Source organism: Exophiala bonariae (genome assembly GCF_035927105.1).
Source record: "Exophiala bonariae strain CCFEE 5792 chromosome Unknown scaffold_3, whole genome shotgun sequence".
NCBI lineage: Eukaryota > Fungi > Ascomycota > Eurotiomycetes > Chaetothyriales > Herpotrichiellaceae > Exophiala > Exophiala bonariae.
In genome coordinates this window covers 922,411-944,519 of record NW_027042478.1, presented here as the reverse complement: position 1 = coordinate 944,519, position 22,109 = coordinate 922,411, and the positions used below count along the sequence as shown (strand labels likewise).

At 49.4% G+C, this 22,109-nt stretch overlaps 10 protein-coding genes across 10 annotated transcripts; 5 read left to right on the top strand and 5 right to left on the bottom strand.

The window, feature by feature from the left end:
- Positions 1-193: 193 nt before the first annotated feature.
- On the bottom strand, positions 194-1,999 carry LTR84_007859 (uncharacterized protein; the record flags this gene model as incomplete). Its single annotated transcript, XM_064851411.1, has 2 exons — positions 194-1,667; positions 1,719-1,999. The coding sequence occupies 2 exons, from the start codon at positions 1,997-1,999 to the stop codon at positions 194-196; spliced, it is 1,755 nt and encodes a 584-aa protein (XP_064710414.1).
- Positions 2,000-3,315: 1,316 nt separating this feature from the next.
- LTR84_007858 (uncharacterized protein) lies at positions 3,316-4,897 on the top strand (the record flags this gene model as incomplete). The annotated part of the gene is made up of 2 exons (XM_064851410.1): positions 3,316-3,444; positions 3,500-4,897. 2 exons carry the CDS (start codon positions 3,316-3,318, stop codon positions 4,895-4,897), a joined length of 1,527 nt encoding a protein of 508 aa, XP_064710413.1.
- A 647-nt stretch (positions 4,898-5,544) lies between these two features.
- LTR84_007857 (uncharacterized protein) lies at positions 5,545-6,574 on the top strand (the record flags this gene model as incomplete). Its single annotated transcript, XM_064851409.1, has 2 exons — positions 5,545-5,610; positions 5,708-6,574. 2 exons carry the CDS (start codon positions 5,545-5,547, stop codon positions 6,572-6,574), a joined length of 933 nt encoding a protein of 310 aa, XP_064710412.1.
- Positions 6,575-6,730: 156 nt separating this feature from the next.
- LTR84_007856 (uncharacterized protein) lies at positions 6,731-7,582 on the bottom strand (the record flags this gene model as incomplete). The annotated part of the gene is made up of 1 exon (XM_064851408.1): positions 6,731-7,582. The coding sequence occupies one exon, from the start codon at positions 7,580-7,582 to the stop codon at positions 6,731-6,733; it is 852 nt and encodes a 283-aa protein (XP_064710411.1).
- An 825-nt stretch (positions 7,583-8,407) lies between these two features.
- Positions 8,408-9,577, top strand: LTR84_007855 (uncharacterized protein; the record flags this gene model as incomplete). Its single annotated transcript, XM_064851407.1, has 1 exon — positions 8,408-9,577. The coding sequence occupies one exon, from the start codon at positions 8,408-8,410 to the stop codon at positions 9,575-9,577; it is 1,170 nt and encodes a 389-aa protein (XP_064710410.1).
- A 1,215-nt stretch (positions 9,578-10,792) lies between these two features.
- LTR84_007854 (uncharacterized protein) lies at positions 10,793-12,967 on the top strand (the record flags this gene model as incomplete). The annotated part of the gene is made up of 2 exons (XM_064851406.1): positions 10,793-11,585; positions 11,649-12,967. The coding sequence occupies 2 exons, from the start codon at positions 10,793-10,795 to the stop codon at positions 12,965-12,967; spliced, it is 2,112 nt and encodes a 703-aa protein (XP_064710409.1).
- A 308-nt stretch (positions 12,968-13,275) lies between these two features.
- On the bottom strand, positions 13,276-14,892 carry LTR84_007853 (uncharacterized protein; the record flags this gene model as incomplete). The annotated part of the gene is made up of 4 exons (XM_064851405.1): positions 13,276-13,470; positions 13,561-14,283; positions 14,332-14,595; positions 14,644-14,892. The coding sequence occupies 4 exons, from the start codon at positions 14,890-14,892 to the stop codon at positions 13,276-13,278; spliced, it is 1,431 nt and encodes a 476-aa protein (XP_064710408.1).
- Positions 14,893-16,617: 1,725 nt separating this feature from the next.
- Positions 16,618-17,611, bottom strand: LTR84_007852 (uncharacterized protein; the record flags this gene model as incomplete). Its single annotated transcript, XM_064851404.1, has 2 exons — positions 16,618-17,517; positions 17,573-17,611. The coding sequence occupies 2 exons, from the start codon at positions 17,609-17,611 to the stop codon at positions 16,618-16,620; spliced, it is 939 nt and encodes a 312-aa protein (XP_064710407.1).
- A 439-nt stretch (positions 17,612-18,050) lies between these two features.
- On the bottom strand, positions 18,051-19,989 carry LTR84_007851 (uncharacterized protein; the record flags this gene model as incomplete). The annotated part of the gene is made up of 5 exons (XM_064851403.1): positions 18,051-19,013; positions 19,095-19,188; positions 19,252-19,543; positions 19,756-19,884; positions 19,950-19,989. The coding sequence occupies 5 exons, from the start codon at positions 19,987-19,989 to the stop codon at positions 18,051-18,053; spliced, it is 1,518 nt and encodes a 505-aa protein (XP_064710406.1).
- Positions 19,990-20,884: 895 nt separating this feature from the next.
- On the top strand, positions 20,885-21,760 carry LTR84_007850 (uncharacterized protein; the record flags this gene model as incomplete). Its single annotated transcript, XM_064851402.1, has 2 exons — positions 20,885-21,358; positions 21,434-21,760. The coding sequence occupies 2 exons, from the start codon at positions 20,885-20,887 to the stop codon at positions 21,758-21,760; spliced, it is 801 nt and encodes a 266-aa protein (XP_064710405.1).
- Positions 21,761-22,109: the final 349 nt, after the last annotated feature.

The following is a 22,109-nucleotide window of genomic DNA, read 5'->3' as shown; positions in this document are numbered from 1 at the left end:
GTACAAGTTTCCCAATATGTGTCATGGAATATTTCGTCGTTGAGATCTGGGAATTCTTGTGATAAAAACTTTTGGGGTAAAAGAATTACTGGTGTTGTGAATTTGCACATGTCTCGTAAACTCGGAGACTTCGATCGTTAAATTTTGGTGTCGAGAGAAGACAGATGAAGTTGCTGTCGTTGGGATCGTGCCATTATCGAATCGAACCCCAGTCTCCCAGTCTGCCACCCGACATTCCATCACCAGTTCTTCCTTCGTTACCCTTCTTGCCGAAGACTCTCCAGAACCGGAGAGTCTCGTCCCCAGCTCCGGTCACAACAGTCGTTCCGTCAGGACTGGCGCTCAGGTAAAGAACACGGTAAGTATGACCAGTCAGGCTGACAACTTGCTCCATCTTTGGATACTTCCAGACCACAATCTGATTCTGACTGTAACCATGAGTGCTGACTATCTCATCACTGTTCTTGCTCCAGGCCAAATTACAAACCTGACTTCCTGTATCAACTTCTTTAACAAGAGTTCCAGTTGAGGTATTCCAAAATTTGATAGACCGATCGGCAGTTCCGCCACCAGATGCCAGCAGGTGATGTTGATGAGGACTCCAAGCAATGGCCTTGACCGCCGCCACATGGTTGGAGAATCGATACAAGGGTGTTTCCGAAAGCTTGTCCCACACACAGAGTTTGTTGTCGTTTCCACCTGAAGCGAGCTGGCCATCCTCGGTGTTCCATCGTAAGCCACATACTTCTTGCTTGTGGCCCGCCAAACGGCGGAGATATTGATCAGGACTTCGGACATCTCGATGATAAATTAGGCGGTCTCTTGAACCTGATGTCAAGATATGATCATTCCAAGCGAGAGCTCCAACACGAGCGGAGTGACCCGTCATGGTCCGTAGTCGTCTACCTTTTTCGGCATCGTAGATTTGAACAAATCCTTTGTGAGTACCAATAGCAAGATGCGATCCACGTTGAATCCAAGCCACCGATGTCACCAAATCATTGTCGGGTAGCTTGCAGAGCTGTGTCACCTTGCCAGTAGCACTGTTCCACATGTAAACGCAAGAGCCCAAGCCAACACCAAGTATGTTGGCAGAGCCCCAATCCACTAGATTCAAGTAGAAGTCGTCCGCCAGTTCAGGAGCGTCCAGCACCTTGTAGGGAACTTTGGCTATGGGACGAGGCTGTTTGCGGGGTGTTTGTAGAATGGATTGTGATGAGTAATTTATAGGCGAGATGGAGTATAAATCAGACCTGGCATTCAGATTGATTATTCCTGGATGCTTGCCAGTTCTAGATGACGGTGTCGGATGACCAGATCCTATCACTTTTTGAGGAGATTTGTATGAAAACATGTTCTTGTGAGGGGTTGTGGGGGTGATGGAAGTAGGTGCGGCAGTGGCGGATGATGGTTGACCAGGAGGTGTTTGTCGTCGACCGAAAAGCTCGTCTGGTGATAGAGATCGATAGTCCTGGGGAACGGAGTCGCCCATTAATTCATTTCGGAGGACTTTTGAATAGGTTCTATTGGCTTCTTCGGTTCTCTGGAAGTGGAGTTCACCATGGGGCGTCTTCTTTTTTGATCTTGAGGGGGTTGCGGGTGATCCATCATCATGGAGAAGGCTGTAGCTTGCTTGTAAATCTTGTCCGTCTCTATTGGGTATGAATCTAAAAAGAGCATGAGCCGGGCACTTCACGAAACCAGACCTTCGAACTCACCTGTCTCCATACACGCGCTGTCGCTTCCGACTAGGACTTCGGCCTGGAGTCCTCTCTCGCTGTCTCCCAGCGTTTTCTATTTCCTTCAACCTTCGATTCAAGGCATCGGCTTCCATGGCTTCAGTGGCTCGTTGGACAGCACTCATGCTATCAAGTTTATCTAGAAGCCGCCTACTTGAAATTGTCGGAGGGGTCTTGGAGCCAACTGGAGTAGGTAGAGAGGGTGTTGTTGGGCGCTCGGCGTCTGTAATCATGATGGAGGAGGGTTGGTTGTCAGCCATGTTGACTGGTGAGTTGTTGTTTTGGGGACGGGATTAAGCGGTTCGATCGACTCTCATACAGGTGAGCAGACAGTAAGGGACGAATGAAATAAGAGTGAGGCGGTCTAGACGAGGTTGGTGATGAGGCAATACAAGCAACAGTTGTTGAAGCATGTATTCCAGGAAACAGCGGCGAGGGACAATGGCTCAGATTCGACGTGGCGGTCGACTTCTAGAAGCCTGCTTCCCTATATTTATGATGAAGGCATGATGGACGAGATAATTTGTAGCGACAGTATGAATGAGTGATCAAGGGACGTGATGAGGATATGGCGCAGGCAGCGTGGCTTGAATGTGGTGGTTGACGATCACAATCAACAGTGATGGGATAGAATTGATGTGGTTGCGGTTGCGGTTGCAGGAGCACCTTCCAGTTATTCGCATTCAGTAGGGGACGGCAAGAGCAGCTGCCACCGCCGACGGAGTACAATCCACCACGCGCACTTGCCCACTTGTCCTCAGCGCACGCTTGCCTCCCGGATCGCCTCCAGAAGCCTTGGCACGCCGTTTCCAGTCTCATTTACAGCTTAACTTGACGATATTCAGAGGGTTCATCTAATTTATCATGTACAATCCATCCTTGGGCAGACATTGGACTACAGGAATACTACTTTGATACTATTATTCCCATCTACACATATTTTCATCGATGGTAAGAGCTTCAATTAGGTGATTCCAGCTCTTGGCCCGAATAGGAATCATAACAAAAACACTTTACGCGGCCGTTGAAGCGACCACTGTTAGTGCTCGTACGGAGGTGAAGAGATCATTGGTACACTAATGATGTACTGAGTACTTCGAGGTTCCCATAGAATGTCTGAAGCGGCAAGTTGAATAACATGGAACAATCTTTGTCCCCCCTTAGACAGTGTTTTAGAGATGCTTGCGGATCTGATGAATGATTCGGCGAGAGGGCTGTTTCAGATGGCTCTCCAGCCAGTTGGCGCTTGCGAGGCTCAGACCGGGAATTTCCTTAAGTTAGGCGCTTGGGGCTGCCGAAGACGATGGCCTTATTAACAATGATCATGATGATGGGGAAGCTCAAGCTTGGACTTACTTAACCTCTAGCTGGTAGGGGTTGCCTTTTCCGGCGTCACCTGCGGGCCAGGTGCACGCCCACGCCATCACCTGCAACCTTGAAGCCTGGTTGCAATCCCACTCAGTCCAGAAGTACGTGCATATATCTCCAATAGACATCCCATTGATCGCCTTCTCGTTCGTACATGCTGCTGCGGCTTCTGTCGAGATCTTTGCCCGCAGCCCGCCCATATTCCACCATGGCCCCTGCCAGCATCAAGGTTGCTGCGAACGATTTCCTTGATTTCGTCAATGCTTCTCCAACACCTTTCCATGCGGTCAAGTCTGTCAAGGAAAGATTGAGCAAAGTGGGCTTCAGAGAGATCAAGGTCAGTTAGCAAACAACCCAAGGAGCAAAGTTGTCACAACTGAATCCTTCAACAGGAGAAAGAATCATGGTCGTCTGCCTTGAGTCCTGGTGGTAAATACTTCCTCACGAGAAATGGCTCTACCGTCGTCGCATTTGCCATTGGCAAAAAGTGGAAGCCAGGAAACCCTATCTCGATGATCGGTGCCCATACCGACTCGCCCTGCTTGCGAATTAAGCCAGTGAGCAAGAAGCAAGGCGATGGTTTCCTCCAAGTCGGCGTTGAGACGTATGGCGGTGGACTATGGCATACCTGGTTCGATCGAGACCTTGGGCTGGCAGGACGGGTTATGGTACGAGGAAAAGATGGCAATGTGGTTCAAAAACTCGTTCATATTGACAAACCTATCCTGCGCATTCCTACCCTAGCTGTCCACCTTGACCGTCAGGAAACCTTTTCCTTCAACAAAGAGACCCAACTGTTCCCTATAGCCGGTCTAGTCTCAGCAGAACTCCAGCGTCAGGATGATAAGAAGAACAAAAATTCACCCGATGAATCAGAAGACGAGAGCAAACCCTTCTCTCCATTGAAAGCCATTACAACCCGACATCACCCTCATATCGTCGAGCTCATTGCTACAGATGCCGGAGTTACCCCAGAAAATGTGGTTGACTTTGAACTAGTCCTTTACGATACCCAGAAGGCTGTTCTTGGAGGTCTCAGCGATGAATTCATTTTCTCCGCACGGCTTGACAATCTCAATCAGACATACTGTGCAACCATGGGCTTGATAGAGTCTCTGAGCTCCTCCTCTGCTCTCGAGGATGAATCATCTATTCGCCTGGTTGCATGTTTTGATCATGAAGAGATTGGAAGTATGACAGCCCAAGGTGCCTTTTCTGTGATGCTTCCCGCCATCATTCGCAGACTTTCTGTCTTACCGTCTTCGATCTTTGCTGAAGACGGGTCCGAGGAGTCGTATGATCATGCCGGCGAGCCAGAGTTTTCCACGGCCTATGAGCAGACTTTGTCGAGCTCATTCCTACTTTCCGCTGATATGGCACATTCCGTCAATCCCAATTATGGTGGCAAATATGAGAATGACCACAAGCCCGAAATGAACCAAGGCCCTGTCATCAAGGTCAACGCCAATGCCAGGTATGCCACAAATTCCCCAGGCATTGTGTTACTACAAGAGGTTGCTCGAAAGGCCAGCAAAATGATTGCTAGCGATCCCGAGGGTGTTCCACTGCAATTATTCGTAGTACGGAACGACTCAAGTTGTGGAAGCACAATTGGGCCCATGCTCTCTGCCCATCTCGGTGCACGAACACTAGACCTTGGCAATCCTCAGCTATCGATGCACAGCTGCCGTGAAACTGGAGGTGCTGATGATGTACACCATGCAATTCGATTGTTCAGCAGTTTCTTCCAGCACTATTCAGCTCTGGAGAAGACCATTTTGGTTGACTAATCCGAGTCCTCTGTATGACAAGTGCTCGGTGCTACGTGCGACCACCAGTATCCCGCCCTAGGGAAGGTGGTTACAGGATGAGCAGAATTGACTAGGGTCCGTCGACAGCTAATTTGATGGAAATTCTTGTGCAATCCATGACACAGGTTTCTTGCGAATATATGCCCTGTTCGCCTCTCGTGCCTCTCGGACGATCATCGCGATTTAGGCAGGCGAGTCTTTGACGGCTTATCGGCGTGGACGGGACAAACTGCAAGACCAAAGACACTGGAAACCACTCGTAGACTGATATGTCCCATGCTAGATTCTGAACAGCTTTGTTCGTTGCTTATTTCTCAATGCTTCTGGTAGTTTCTTGAGATCTTACAGAACTGGCAGTGTACAATGGCGAGGGGGAATGATGGGCTACTGCGAGCCTACGATATATTGAACACTGCAGGACTTGAGAACAATTCAGTACACAATACAAAATAGCCCCCGCCAGCAAGATAGCCACATTCATTAGCGAATGGACGACATCAGATCCCAGAAATGCGGGAGTCGTAAAGCTAGATAACCGTTGAGGATTGAGATAGAGGTGGGGCATCTTAAGCCGTCAACCGACCCAGAATCAATAATTTCCCTTCAGCATATCTCTCGCCGGCAACATGTCTGCCCCAGTGTATCTCAAGGGCGACAAAGCTGGATTGAAGCAATTCTTAGACAAGTACGATGTCTGTCATTGCCCCATACCTTGCAATCATCAAAACCACACCCAATTCATGACACTCGTCTATTCCTCCACAGAAAGATGCTAATAGCCATGGACAGGTCTTCCTCTTTGACTGCGATGGCGTTCTCTGGTCTGGCGACCACCTGTTCCCGGGCAGTGTTCCCACGCTGGAGATGCTGCGCAAGAAGAACAAGCAGGTCGTGTTCGTGACCAACAATTCCACAAAGTCCAGAGGTGACTACAGAAAAAAGCTGGAGAGCATGGGAATACCTGCGACCACCGAAGAAGTCTTTGGTTCGTCCTACTCTGCGAGCATCTACATTTCCAGGATCTTGCCACAATCACATCCCCAGCTGAAGAAGAAGAATAAAGTCTTTGTGGTTGGTGAAGCAGGAATTGAAACCGAGTTGGATTCTGAGGGTATCCCTCACATCGGAGGGACAGATCCTGCCTACAGAAGAGATGTTACCCCGGAAGACTACAAACTACTGGCTGCAGGCGATCCTTCGGTGTTGGACCCAGACGTCGGAGTCGTCCTTGTGGGCCTAGATTTTCACTTCAACTACCTGAAGATGTGCTATGCCTACCACTACATCAAACGCGGCGCCATCTTCCTAGCGACCAACGTGGACTCGACGCTCCCATCTGCTGGAGCTCTTTTCCCAGGCGCGGGGAGCATGTCTGCACCTTTGATCGCCATGCTGGGAGGTCAGCAGCCCATGGCATTTGGCAAACCCAATCAAGCCATGATGGATGCCATTGAGGGTAAATTTCAATTCGATCGCAGTCGTGCTGTCATGATTGGTGATCGTGCCAACACTGATATCAAGTTTGGTATCGAGGGGAAGCTTGGAGGCACACTGGCCGTGCTGACAGGCGTCACCACCAAGCAAGAATTCCTAGAGGGCGACACCAGACCAGCGTACTATGTCGATGAGTTGGGAGATCTTCTAGAGGGTGCTTAGCACCAAGGGGGTAGCTATTATGCGGAGACCACTTTAGACCACCATAGAGCACAAATCTCACTCCATGTGAACAGATCTCGATCTCGATCTCGATCTCGAACCATTTGAGTCATAGAGCCATGAATTCTTTGAAGGAGCGCCCAGTGTGCTTCATCGTTACAGTTCACAGTAAAGTCTTCCTACACTCGTCAACTGACTCCCTTGACCTCCCGAAGACTCCGTAAAGTTGCTAGCTCTCCCCACCCAAGTTCCAGTATCATGGTTTCCAAAATATGCGTACCGCTCAACCCATGGACAAGCATCCAACCACGGTAGAGCATCTCGGATAAAAGCCTCCACTTCCTGAACAGTAGCTTCGCCATTGCCCATGCGGGTGCAGGCGAATTCATTTAGCCAAACCGGCAAGCCGTAGGTTGAATGCCAGTCCTCAAGAAAAGCGCGCATGTCGTTGAACGACAGCCCATACCAATGTACAGCGAGAAAGTCAATGCCATCTTGGCCACCCAACTGTGACAAGAACGAATTCAACCAAGGCTTACTTCGTCCAACATCGCTGCTCATGCCAGGACTACCGAGGCGGAAGTTGAACTTCGCTTTCGCCGGGAGCACGACCTGCTTCCACAGCTCGACCGCCTGCTCCACGGTCATGTTCGCCTGCTCAGGAATCTCCGGTTCGTTGAAACCGAGGAGGGCTGATGTCTTGAAGCCTCGATTGTTGATGATGTCGCTGAGGAACGCGTCGACGTCCTTGACGTTTGCTGGCGTTCGCACACATGGAACCCACTCGACTTGAGACGGAAGGGATTCAGGCACCCAGACTTCCCAGTTGAAAAGCCATGTTATCTTGCCGGTGGTGATGTATGGCTGATAGAGTTGAAAATGGGCTGCAGGTTCATTCCACGGCCATCCTAAGCCTCGCTTTTTGCTTGAGTTCGTCGCTGTAGTTGGTTGAGATGAAAGTGCTTTGGGTTTTGGGGGAGGCGGCGGTGGCCTTGATTTCTGGTCCATGATGCTGGTGTTCTACCGACACTTGCGAGTTCATTCATTCACACGCTCTACAATGATGATTTGACCCACCTGTGGATTAGCTACGATATCGTTTTAACGGTCGAGCTAGGGAGGCGTGGACATCACATGCAATCCAAATCTGTCTGGAGAACTTGGAAAGTTGGCTGCTTCAAAAGAACGCGCGTATGCTCTGCCCTTCAACTCCGGTAAAGCATACGCCGTGACGCGCTCTGGGAAATTCGTGGGCAACATTGAACACGTTACAACTTCGAGGCACCTAACGAGAGTACTTAGGAACAAAGCTCCGTGCAGGATGTGTATATCGATGGGGCATACAGAGCAGTCGAAGTTTTTCGAGAAGTAAACCATGATGAGCTCAAGTCGAACCTTCGGCGATGGATCCCGGAATGATGAAGAAACACTAATTGGCTCTTGATCATTGACAGAAGCAAAATAGCCGACGGTATTGTGATGTTGGGGGCAAACCATGGACGACTACTACGAGTTCAGACCCTCTCCGGTGGGTCACATATGGTTTCGGCAGCCTTGAACCCGAGATCCTGCTTTAAGACGATATACTATACGTACGGACTCGACGTGGCACGGTGAAGCTACCAGCGACCCGATAGTTCGGAGATTGTTAGCGGACCCAGAGATTTCCTGTTATCATCAATTTTTGCATCACGGAATTTCTTACGATAGCAGCTCATATGCGTTTCAGCAGGACAAGTCCCGAGTGTCCCAATTGACAAATCCTTCTCAACGTCTTAGGGACCAACTCAGATCTTGAAATTCATCATTTCATCTCCCCGATCACCAACGACGATGGTGACTCGGTCGGTAGAAGCTGAGGGGGTGCTGGCTCGTCTCCCTCCATTGGTCATGGGAGGAGCCGGCTTCAGCTATCAATTGAATTCGAACCCAGAGTCTTTACCTGCCGTGGAGATCATAAAAAGAGGCTTCGATCTAGGCCTGAGAGCTATCGACACCTCGCCATACTATGAGCCCTCGGAGCAGATAATGGGCGCTGCCCTATGTCATCCTGACATCACCAGCAAATATCAAAGAACCGACTACATCTTGATTACCAAGGCTGGCAGAATAACAGTGGATAAATTTGACTACTCTCCGACCTGGATCAATCAATCAATAGCTCGTTCATTACATCGTTTCAAAACGGACTATCTGGACGTGGTCTTTTGTCATGATGTCGAATTCGTCACCTTCCAGGAAGCTATCGAAGCAGTTGGAGCATTATTTGAACTGTCAGATCGCGGAGTGATCAGATGCGTCGGTATATCGGGCTACAACATCGACTTCATCATTGAGGTGGCCCAGAAAGTCCAGATCAAGTACGGTCGGCCGCTTGATGTGGTTCAGATCTGGGCACAATTAACATTGCAAAACACGAAACTCGAGCAGAAAGGCCTGAGCGCTTTACAAAAGGCGGGTGTTGGAGCCGTCTTTAGCTCAAGCCCCCTGGGCGTTGGACTGTTAAGGAACGGGGGAGTCCCTCTGGGAGCACTTGGAAACTGGCATCCTGCGCCTCCTGAGCTAAGAATGGCGGCACAAAGAGCAGCTGAGTTCGTAGAGACTCAGGGTGATGTGTTATCGTCAGTGGCCCTGCGCTTTGCAATCGCTAAAGCTCTGCAAAACTCTCATCCGGGGTTCACAGTTTCAACTATCTTCGGAGTGAGTTCGATATCGGAGGTGGAGCAGAACGTGGCCACTGCCCGACAAGTGCTCAAAAGCAAGAATGCAGATGTCGATGACCCAGCCTCAAAGCGTTCTGCCTTTGATCAATCTCACACTCTAGACGACGAGGCTATCAAACGAGATGATAGACTGTATGAGGGAGTGAAGAGGATATTGGGATCCTGGCTAGATTTTGACCTTTCCACACCCCATGCCACCACAGACTCGTCGGAAGAAAGAGGCCAAGCTTCCAATGGGGAACTTTCCGGGCCTTCACATTCCATCACTAGCCGTCTATAGACTCTGCTTAGGTAGGGACAATGCAATCAGACCATCATGCACCACCAGCGTACATTATTTTCATCCCGCTGAATACGCTCGTACACAACGGGCAGTCCAGATATGCTGAGACTGCATCGTGTCTGGCTGTGGTAAACGGACCGCTTTACAACGGTGGTTGAAAGTCGCCATCGTCGACAGAGATATCGATGCCAATCTCAGAACTCGATACGCTTATCTGCAATCCACAGTCACATTCCTGTTCACACCCGTATCGTTCTTTTCCACCCCGGGAACCCATACTCCAGCCAGGTTGTGCTCGTCGCAAGTTGAGGTGCGCCAGAAAGATGACTCGGTGCCTCTTCCCAGATCATTCACTGAACAAATCGAACAGTCTCCGCATAATTTAGAGAGCTCAGTATCATGAAACATGTGCACACGCTACCTCGTCTTGTCTTGCACAACTTCGAACTTGCCCGGCATAGCCTCGGGCATTGCTAGAATGCTTGAGAGACCTTCCCCTCCTTAGTGATTCGTTCCGTGAAGGGGGTTTTGCTATTCGATCTAGCCACTTGGGAAACCGAGTATGTAGCTTCGCATATTCAATCATGAGTTGCCGGACAATTATTCGGCAGTGCCAATCACTCACAGAGGATGTCCAGGCTAAATGATAGGGAGGTGGTCCAATAGGACTCCAGTTCTGAAGCCTCAATACCACGTCTTGGCGGACCAGGGTTCCTCAATTTAACCCGGCGGATGATTTATGAATGATAAGCTTCGCCCTCATCGAAACTCACTCTCCACCATCCTTACCAATTAACCAGCGGATCTATCCCCGCAGAGAAAGCCTTTTTCCTTATGGAGGCTCCCCCTAGCCATTCGGCTCCACTGGGCCATGCCATCGATATGCAAACCGCGACGGCTGCCAGACCTCGCAAAAGAACGCGCAGAGCTTGCGATAAATGCAGTAGCCTCAGGGTCCGGTGTGATGGAGATGCTCCTTGGTAAGCGAATTGAAAGATGCTCTCCAAAACTAAAGAGGGATCGAGCTGATGGTCTGTCGTGAAGTCGGCGTTGTCGAGGTAGGCATACCCAGTCCTAAGAGACAGGGGATTGAGCAGACAATGGCTCTGACAAGCAAGGTTAGAATATGACCAGGAATGCAACTATGCCAGAGATATTCGAAAACGAGGCAGAAAACCCAGCGTCAGACCAGGACCGGGTGATGGGATAGACATGCACGATGGTCGAATTTCAGAAACCCACACCCAAATCGATTTCGACATCATTTACCCTGATCAAGAAGAACACCACGACGCCACAGATCCAGGCTCGAATCCCGCTGACGATCACGAGAGTACCAGTATTGATGGCAGAAGCCTGCAGCTCCAACCTCCATTTTTGCAGTACCGGAATGCGTCTTACGATACCATTATCCAGTCCTCAGTGGGCGACAAGGATGGTAATCTTGGATCTGCCATTCCACAAGTAGTAGACTCACCCACAGAGCTTCCACGTCGAACGAGTCAATTCATGCAGGATATCAGCAGTGTCCTCAGCCCGCCTCTACCAACAAATACAGGTCTGGTTAGCTCAAGACGTGAGCGCCAATCGTTCGGTGCCTCGTCCATATCAAGTCGCCCCATTGGCTCCAGAGAATTTGGCTCAACCAAAAGCCCCTTGAAATGTCTGGCGCCTGTATTGCCCCTCCTTGTGGGCATAATCAGCCCGGATGAAGCATGCGAGCTATTGGAGTTCTACTTCGATGAGGCAGGTAGCTCGCTGTTCCGGGTCGCATCGCCTTACGTGTTGACACACGTGCTGAGGAAGCAGTCGCTGTTGCACCCAACACAGCCTCGTGAGACAACCGCAGCTCTTCTTGTAACCATGATGTGGGTCAGCGCACAAACAGCGGATATTGCCGTCCTTCTCATACCCGGATCAAGACCTCGGATATGCGATGCCTTGCGCCGGCTATGGATGGAATTATTAGAGAAAAGAGATAGAGATCACTGGCATCGAGCTCCAGGTATGAACATGAAACTAACTGGCCTTGTGTAGCTCTCGGCGGCATTGGGCTGACGTTTTGCAGGTGGACATCTCGTTTACCAGCAGGACTGTTTCAGGCGGGAATTTCGAAGTGAAGGCTACCACAATCGGGAGACTGGACCACCAGATGAAGTGATCGATGATGTACTCACATTCATCCTGTTATGCATCGTCATATCCGGCGGCGACTTCAAGACTGACTGTATCCCATGGTGGAATAAAGCCCTGAGGTCGGCCCAGCGCCTAGGGCTCAATCGACAGGACGAGAAGTGTAATGCATCCAGCGCCACTTGTGTCAAGATCTCCTGCTCAGCGCACAAGCCGAGCGCGACGGAGACTCTAGCAAGCATTGAAGCACAAGAAGAGCGCCGCAGAGTGTTTTGGCTACTGTTCTGCCTCGATCGACATCTGGCTCTCTCATACAACGCCACCATGGCGATTTCGGACGACGAGTGCGATGTCTTCACACCTCTACCCGATGAGATGTGGGAGAACCTGGAGACCATCCCGATGGAATTGCTGACACGACGGTCATACGGGCCGAGCACCTCGGTCACTGGTATTGGATTCTTCGAGTACTTTTTACCATTAATGGCGATACTCGGCGACATCATCCTTCTACATCATCTCAAGAATCATCCACGATTTGGAGCACTTGATGACCAAGCGGCAACCTCATCAGTCGAGAACCTCTTGGAGAACTGCTCTAGGAGTGTCAACGATCTGGCTACTCGCTATGGAGTCGAACGAACCGATGAGAGCACGCCGAGTGGGGAGCTGCTCACCCCGAGTCCGAACGATGGCCAGCCACACGATCCCTCGATCAATATGCGAAGGTCAAAATCACGCACGCAAGCGCAATTGGTTACAGCCTATGCCACGTTCATCATCCATGTCCTTCGAGTCCTCCTATATGGTAAATGGGACGCGGTATCGATGCTCGAGAACGACGACGGCTGGATAACGTCGGTGGAATTCATGAAGTGTGCCTTCCACGCCATTGCAGCCTCGTCTGCCGTCTCACAGATTCTCCGCCGCGATCCAGAACTCACCTTCATGCCGTACCTCTTCGGCATCTATCTGTTACACGGAAGCTTTATACTCCTGCTTTTCGCCGATCGCATGCCGCAGCTTGGCCCCAATGAGTCCGTCGAGAAGGCCTGCGAGACCATCATTCGTGCTCACGAGGTGTGTGTGGTAACTCTCTCAACGGAATTTCAGAAACGTTTTCGCAAGGTGCTCCGCTCCACATTGTACAGCGTCCGAAGCACCAGTCCAACAAGTGAAGAGGAGATCATTGCACGGCGCAGAGCCTTGTCTCTCTATCGATGGACAAAAGGTGCTCGGGGCTTAGCCTTGTGATCTTGGTTCAATGAAAGGAATGATAAAGTACTAAATCCCTTGTTCTTTCATCGCAATCCGTCTACACTTTCTTCCCATCTCTCACGAGTTTGGGAGGCTAGCCATTCGCATCTACGAAGAATAAACTCTACAATATTTGCCGATCCTCCGCCCCTTGCTTCCCGTTGTCATGCCTCATGATGCTCCCCTCCGCAAAAGTGGGATTTCAGACGTTGCCTCGGTGGATTGTAAAGTTGAAAAGGCAAGAGGCACGTTTCCCACAAGAGTTCTGGTCATTCCACAGCCAGAGTGACATGTATTCTCGACCTTTAAGTTTTCTCAACTTCATGGACTTCGCCGCCCATGTTTCGACCATCCCGAGTCTGGACATTTTTCTCCTCATCCAACTTGGAGTCTGCTGTGTTGACGATCCCAATATCGCTCTCACCGACTAGATCGGCAGGAATGCGGTAGTAGGGGACAAAATTGACACACATGGCGTAGGTCAGGGCGGCTACCATGAACTAAATTCAATGATACATTAGTAAGTGCCTTCAAACACAACAGCCCCTCATACGACTAACGCTGCAGTGGGTATTTGGGGGAGAGCTTACCATCTCAGGAACCACCATGGCTTTGCCAGTGTCGTTGTATATATCGGCCACTTTTCCAGTCAAAGCGGGCACGCAAGCACCGCCCAGGACGCCTGCGACAATGACGCCCGAGCCGCGTTTGTAATGGCGGCCCAATCCACGAATACCGAGAGCGACGATCGTTGGGAAACAGACGCTCTCGAAAAACAAGACCATGAACAGCATGGCCAGTCCAGTGTTCTCCCTGGTTCCAGTTGCGGCCCCGAGGAAGATCACCACACCGAACATATATGCAAGAAACACCATTCTCGGTTTGGCGTACGCCATGAACAACGTGCCAGAAAAGCGTCCAACTGTAAAGGCTCCTTGAGCGCCCGCCAGGAACTTTGCAGCCAACGCACTATCGGTATTACGTCTGGTTTCGACGACGTAATTGATGAAATAGCTGGCCACCGCAACCTGGGCTCCACAATAGGTGAATTGCGCGAAAGCAGCGTGAAAGAGACGATATTGCTTCCGGAATGGCAGTTCAGATCCCTCCACATGGGTCTCTCTTACTTGAAACTCCATGTCCGCATCAGTCACCTCTGGGATATATGAGGCGAAGAAAACAAACGCCAGGATGAATACGAAGATCGCAATGCCTAGGTACACCCATTGGACGTTCTTCAAAGCTGCTACAGAGTCCTCCGTTTTCTGGAAGAACACATACGAGCCTAAGACCGGGCCCACGACTGTCCCGACCTAGGAAGCATTAGATCTGTCTGTACAGCAGAAGCTCAACTGACTCACCGCGTTAAATGCTTGCGCGAAGTTGATTCTGATCTCTGCCCAGCGCGGGGGCCCACAGACCGCAAGATAGGGGTTTGCAGCGGTCTCCAAAGACCCCAGACCAGAGCCGATGATAAATGTGGCACCACAGAATCCGCCGAAGGAGCGATAGACTCCAGCCGGCCACATCATCAGTGCCCCAATGCCATAGAGGCAGAGACCGAAGATGAATACTGATTTGTAACCCCAATGTCTCAGCATCCAGTTGGCATAGCCTAGCGAAGCCTGCCAAAAGTCAGTCTACACCATTTCTTAACAAATTCTTCGTCAAACCAGCGGATAGGCCCCAAAATACGCCGCTTGAAGTCCTGACGATCTAGTTCGCGTGATTCCGAGGGTATTTTGAAAATGTTTGTTGAGGGTGTCGAGCAGTCCATAGGCGAAGCCCCAGAGGAAGAATAGGACCGTCACGATGGTCAATGGCCATAGAGATTGACGCAAAGTGAGTTGTGCAGCGACAGTAAGGTCTGTGTTCTTGGTGCGAAGGGCTGATCGCTTCGAAAGCATCTTCGCGAAGGCCATTGCGACTATCTGGTCTTTTGAAACGACACTTTGAAGACGAGGGGCACCCGACTGATGAAGAGATGAAAGAAATCTGAATGAGATGTTCAAAGACCTGAATCCTTGGCCTTTTGTAGGATCGACATCTTGGTCTCTTCCCCCCAGATGTGCTTGTGGACAACCCCGCGTTCTTGTCTATCGAGCGGAGCCTTGACTCTATCTGCCGTTGCTTTGAGAGGCTGTTTTGTGGAGCTTCAAAGACCACAGTGGAAATGGTTTGTTGCATGATACTCATGGCTAGTTGCATATGGTAACATCTGACGGTTATCGTGACGAGGGAGGAGTCGTCCATACCCAGACACCGTAGATTTCCAGAACCATCTCCGCTATACCGGGATTTTTCTTGAAGTAGCAGGAGAGCGGCCGCAGCCTGCAGGTAAGCTCATGATTGAGTTGTTCAAGGTGCTCACTGGGCAGCCAAAGCAGGGGGGTTGCTCTTGGATCTCGGCCCTTTCGGTGTAATGATTGTTCGCCTGGGAATCACTCCCTCAGTATAGGCACATGACGACAGCCTGTGGTAGGGTAGAGTTTGACATTACCTCAACAAGGACATGGGTGTAATATCGTTCGATGGAACATGAAGACGTTTTGAGGAAATGCAGGCTTCCAACCCCACTGGAGCCAAGTCTTCTAGTCCGGGGTTTGAAGATCAAATAACGGCGGCGGCTAATTCTTGATTTGAGGATCATCATCATGCTGGGATATTGATCTTCGTCGATGAAATCAGCCAAAAACTCAATCATTCATAGAATACTTGAAGGAGACAAAGAAGCGGTGGTCATTGCATTGAAGCACTCCTTGATTAGGTGATCTGTCCATGCTAACATGAGACCATCTCAGATTCGTGAGTTTGCTCGGAGACCGCATACAAGGCTTGACCGCATGCTAAGTTATCAATACTAAGTATCTCAGACTGTGATACTCCTCTCGAAAGTTGGAATTGCTAGCATGATCATGTTGAGCTTATTTGTCTCTCAGCTGGCCCGTAGATTCAAGATTTGTATCAATGGTCAAGTTAATTACATTGTTCTTCTTCCATCTCATCAGCGTCTCGATTTCGGGATCCCTGTTAGTATTTGAAGGATAAACGGCACGAGAAATGGATTCATACCACTACACTCTGTAATTCAATCTTACCTCTTCATAGTCCATTTCCACTTCGAGATCTGAGCTTGTCGCCAGTGGTTCAGTACCATTGTCGAGTCGTAGGGTGGCTCATACTTCATCTTGTTCTTCTGAACCACGACCTAGTTTAGAGCCCCCCAAGATGGTGTCGAGCTATTGGACCATTTCGTTTAGAATCAGTGCCGAAACATATAATAGATGAGTTCGAGGGTGAGACAATACCACTCCTGAGAGTACAGTAGTGCCATATCCGGACAATATAAGTTTCATCCAGCAATGGTAGGATATGTTAGTGAACCAGAGCGAATCAAGGGGCACAAAGTCAGGACAAGTCAGGACAAGTCTTTCGTATTGCATTCGGCTTTAAAAAACTCCGTAGTAGTTGCCAGACCTGATTCACGCGCCTACAAATGATGTTGAATCTTAATCAAACATGATGTTCCTGCGGAAAACTCCAGCATCAGGTGGGCACTGTAAAGCAGGAGAGCTCCCGATGTGGGCTGGACTTGAGCGCATGATCACTGATCATGGTATCATCCGGACCTTTAAAAAGATTGGCGGTCATTGTCCTTGCAAAAACCCTGAGAGCAGCTTTTTGAGATAGGCACCATCTTGTTCCTTGACGCCCAAGAGGTCATTGTCAACTTCAGAAAAGAATCCGAGTCGGTCACCAAAGCTCATCTTCATGAGAAACCCTCTGACAGCATCGGCCGATGTGTCACCTTTATCCAGGGCCTCCTGGCTTTTCCTAGCGGCTTCGGCGGTGTCGATTTTGAACATCGGCCATGGTTTCTCGGGTGCCAATTCTTTGGCATATGCAATGAATTCGTTCTGTGTCGCAGCGATAGTGTGGATCAGCAACCTCTTATTTTTGAATCGATCATCGTTGCGATGTTCAACGGCACTTGCAACTGCTTTCCCAATGTCTTCTCGGTGCGTCATACTGAGTTTTGCCTCACCATCGTCAAAGAACATTGTCGGCTTATCACCCTTTCCGACCGCATTAACTATCATGCCAATGCCCAATGCCCAGTCCAGAAACAGGCCAGTCATGATGGCAGTGTAAGTCGTCTTCGTGTCCGAGCTTGGGATCTTCGAGAATAGGTAATCTTCCATCTTGGCCTTCGTTGCCACAGAAGGGTTGCCATGAACTTCTGGGACCCTCGTGTCCAGTCCAAAGCAGGAAGGGATAATTTGCTCAACACCTGCTTCAAGTGCTGCATCAATCACCTTTATCTGTGCATCTGGCTGGTCACGGTTGATGAGGCTGACGACGCTTTGATGATCTCTCAATGCTTCCGTGAGACCTTCGGTCGAGGAGAAGTCAACCTCGACAATGGTGATCTGGTCATTTGAGGTGAACCCTTGCCTTGTTTTCGATGCGTCCCGGGTCACCAATGTTATCGAATACCCAAGTTTGAGCAATTCTTTGACGACTACTTGTCCCAATGTCCCATTAGGCTGTAGAAAATTAGTAAATCTAACACGAATGATATGTCACGATCATTGAACTGACCCCCACCACTGCAACTTTCGTACCTGTAGTACTTGCCATAGATGTGCCGTACAAATAAATAGCACAATTGAATTATTACAATGCTCAGAGTGGTGCTAGTGCTTAGCAGTTATTGAGTAGACAGATCTCAAATCACAAGTAAATAAACCCGAGGAGTAGTCCTCATATGTATTCGCCTAGCTTTGTGAAGCCTTTGATATCGCAGATGAGCCAGTCTCGGACAAAACGGGTGGCCCTATTGACCCCGGTATCTGATCACAACAATGAGAAACATCGAACCGCGGCCCAATCGGAATAGGCAACTTAATAACTGCCCCATGCTTACCTATATAGGCATTCTTTACGAGTCCGAGGGCCTTTTGAGCGCTCGGTCTCACTGAGGATATGCCAAAGCAGGTAGTTGGTAGGCCCGCCGACATACTGTAAAGTGTTCCCCTTCTCGGCAGTTGAATGTGTCAGCCATGACAAGATCCACGATTTATAGGGCAGCCTCGCTAGCCTTCGCGATTCGTTCTCGAACCCTCTCGTTGGCATTTTCGATCGCCACACGCGCGCCTCCCCAAGCCTTTCTCCTATCACTCTGGAACAGTCGCAGAAAATGAGGACTATATATTCCATCCATCAACATCTTACAGAATTCCTTGTCTTCATACCAGAACTTCCACCCAGTCAACCCGTAACCAAGATGATCGGATATATGGACGCCAGCCGCTTTCTCAGCCCATTCGGTCCACACTTGCGCATCAACAAACCTAGGATCCAGTTTCCCATGCGCGAGGATCCTATTCGCCCAGGCCATGTGCTTTGCATAGGACATTTGTCGCTGTTCTTTAGAGGGCATCAACTCTGGCTTCTTCCAGTATTGTGCAATGGCCTGTGATGCCAAGTCAGCACTCACAAAGATGGGAGTATGAAACGCTGCGAGTCCTGCAAAGGCGAGACTCTCTGGAAGATCCATAGAGAAAACGTTGCGGTATAGCCTAGGTATAGCCCTTTGATGCGGTCCTGCTTTGCCGGTGATTGTGGGGATGTGGCCTTCGTGCGATTCCAGCGTCGGGTCGTATTCCCCCAGGAAATCGTATCGCCAGCTATACCCCGTGCACCAGACAATGACGTCGACGTCAATCACAGAGTTATCTTCGAGCTCCAATTGCCGTTCTCCATTTACCTTCCTGAGCCCTGCGACTGACTCAATTCTGCCACTATGAAGTTCTGCAATGAGACTGTCGGACACGATGGGTAATGCATGAATCATGGATGGGGAGTCGAGTTTCCATTCAGGTTTGATTTCAAATGCTTCATCCTGACGCTTCTTGACGTACTTGTTGCTGATGTTCTCGGCGAAACTGGGTGCCCATTTGGCCATGGAAAATTGGATCTTCGTCATTCGATATGTGACACCCTGGTCTAGGATATTTCCATTTGGCATTTTTCTCGGTATCTGCAATAATCAGAGATGCCGAGCCAAAATACAGTGTATGGCCTTTACCACGAGTGCACCATGATGGTGCGATAAGTACACTTGTGAAGCAATGCCGCAAAGAGCTGTTGCTGTGTCGGCTGCGGTATTCCCGATTCCAACGACCACGACTCTCTTGTCTTGGAACATGGCTGGTCTGTGGCCCACAGCTGCCGTTAGAGTCTTTGATTAAATAAAAACATCTCAGTATGGATGATACCTTTTAAAGTCCTTCGAGTGCAGTATCTCTCCTTTGAAATCTTCTTGTCCTGTGAGTGTGGGGATCTTCGGCATATTATTGGTACCATTAGCAACGATTAATTTGTCAAATGTCTCCCGAGCTTCCTTGCCGTCAGATGTTCTCAAAGTGAGAGTCCATTTCTGCTGTTCCTTAACGCGATCGATTCGGAGGACTTCAGTCTTTAGACGAAAGTGGCTCTCAAGCTCGAAGTGCTTGGCATAATTGTCGAGATATTGCTGGACTTGCGCTGCGGAGGGGTGCGAGGGAATATCTGCGACTCGTCAGGGGTAATGGACATTGGTAGCATAGTCGCTAGGGAAGACTACCATCTGCGAAAGGAAAGTCGGTAAAGCAGCCCTAGCAGCGTCAATGCACAGGTCGACTTGGAGGGACTACCAACTGACTCTCTCTTTTGATATGTTTACAATGGTGGCTTGATTCCAATCAGTCCTTAAGATACAGAGCCACTGTGCACAAGCTCACATTCTAGTGCTGATGTTTGACTTGCTTCTGTAAATCTCCAAAGCCCTCCAATGGAATCATTCTTCTCGAAACCAGTGACATCAAAACCCTCTTCAAGCAAGTTCTTCAACGTGACAATGCCGAGTGCACCTTCCAAAAGGATCCCATTTCAGTATAAACGACAACATGAGTGACCATGAAACAGGTGGACCTACCCAATCCAATGATAGCAACAGTAGGCGTTGAGAGCGCCATACAGGGCCAGATGTTGAAGTCAGTTACGATTCCAGAGTGCTACTCTTGGGAAAACAGCGAACTCCGTCGAAGTCGAGCATGCTGGACAGCCCTGATCTTCTTGTACTGATTTTTTCCAAGAGCCTTCTTTGATAGCTGAATAAGCGAGCTGTGGCGCTTACTGCTTACCTACTAGACAGTAATGTAGAATGCTATTGCCGATTTCGGATTGAGGGCCATAAGCCGCCCAACTTGTGACATCTTTTTCCATGCAGCTATCCTCGCCTGACGCGGTTGTAGAATAGTCTCAGTCTGTGGCTAGTTGCTGTATTCGTGGACTATGTTTGGATCTCGATCGGCATCATTGGCGCCATGAGTCTTGAACCCACATGGTCCTCATTCTCATTCGCATTTGGTAAGTAATGGAAATGAAAGTTCCGCGACTCTACAGCGATGTCGGAGGTATGAATATCTTCTTGGGTATCATGTCGAGGAGCAGATATTGTTGATGGGAGACGGCAAGATTGCGACCAACTAGATAGTTCTATGGTATCCATCAAAGCAAGGGCGTAAGCTGGTGGTTAACTACCTCCCTACCTGAGGTCGAAAAGACTGGAAGCTTACTCCCTAAAAGTGGTCGGGGTTGCCCAGGTGGTCCGAGACTCCGAGCCGACCACGGGTTTGAAAACCCGCTTGATCCACTTACAGGGGCATGGCTTCAGGTAGGAGGCGGTCGAGGCGCCCCAAGTCTCAGGCCTGCCATCGGGTCGTTGTCAAGCATGTTAGTCAATCAAGTCAAGCACATGTCAAAAGTACTTTATCTGGTCGACCTCACCTTCCATCATCCGTTTCCACCATCAGATGTACAGGCTATTGATGCTGACCTAGGATATCTTGTAAATTCTTTGTCCTTACCATGGCCCATTTCTCATCGACACAATATAATTCAATTTCTAAGGAATATGACGCCGTGAATGGATTGCCTATATCAAAAGCCATCGTGATCAATGTCGAGCGTGTATTATCTCCACACATCAAAGGTGCAAAGGTATTAGAGCTGGCATGCGGGACAGGTTTTTTCACGCGTCATCTTCTCAGATGGGGAGCCACTTCAGTTGTCGGAATTGATATCTCGCAAGGAATGATAGATATTGCACAAGCTGATTTTTCAACAACACCTGATGCATCGAAATCCAAGTTCATGGTCGCAGACTGCACACAGCCATTCGACGTCGGCGCAGAAGGATATGATCTTGTGTTCGCAGCATGGTTGCTTAACTACTCTCCAGATGAAGCTACAGCGGCCGCTATCTTTGAGAACATTTCAAAGCACTTGAAACCTGGGGGTCGGCTAGTCACAGTGATGCCACACCCAGAAGAAGACCCGATAGTAAGTCGTGTGTGGCGTTTGAGCTCTGTGGCTTAACATATCATGATGGTTAGATCGCTCACAAAGTCCTTTTAGGTGTGCATAAACAAGCTCGATCCCGTTTTTGACAAAAAGTACGGATATAAAGTCGTACTCAAAGAGAAGCTAGAGGTTGGTTATCTTGTGCATTTATATTTCAGTACCGACCCGCCAGTGGACTTTGGGAATTATTTCTTACCCAAAAGTGTCTACGAGAAGGCGGCCAGAACCGGAAACATGAAGGGCCAGCTTTCTTGGGAGGATATCTCGCTCCCAAGTAACCACGACGAGGTCAACTCATATATGGCAGAACCAGTGCCGGAACGCTACTTCGATGACTGGTTGCAATATCCAGATTTTGGTATTCTTGTCGCAGAGAAATGACTGGGCAGATAATGATAAGCTGCAATTGCGTGTCCTTGTCCGGTGAAGGACAATGGCTCAATATTCGAAGGCAACGATTGATGTTTATACATCCCAGCTGCGGGTTAGTAAAGTCGGGCGTCTTTCCGCACATCATCATAATGTCAAGGCCCACTCACTTCTTTGAAAGCCTTGCACGAGGTTCGGCATCTGACAATCAACGCAGGCGTTGCAGCCACCGGAGTTCGTGAGCTTGATAGCCTCACTGCAGTGGGCATGAAGTGCCATCTTGTCATCTTGTCATGTTGTCTGCCTTTTATATCTCTCTCTGCGACTCTTCTCATCATCTATTGTAAGTTGCAAGACTTTC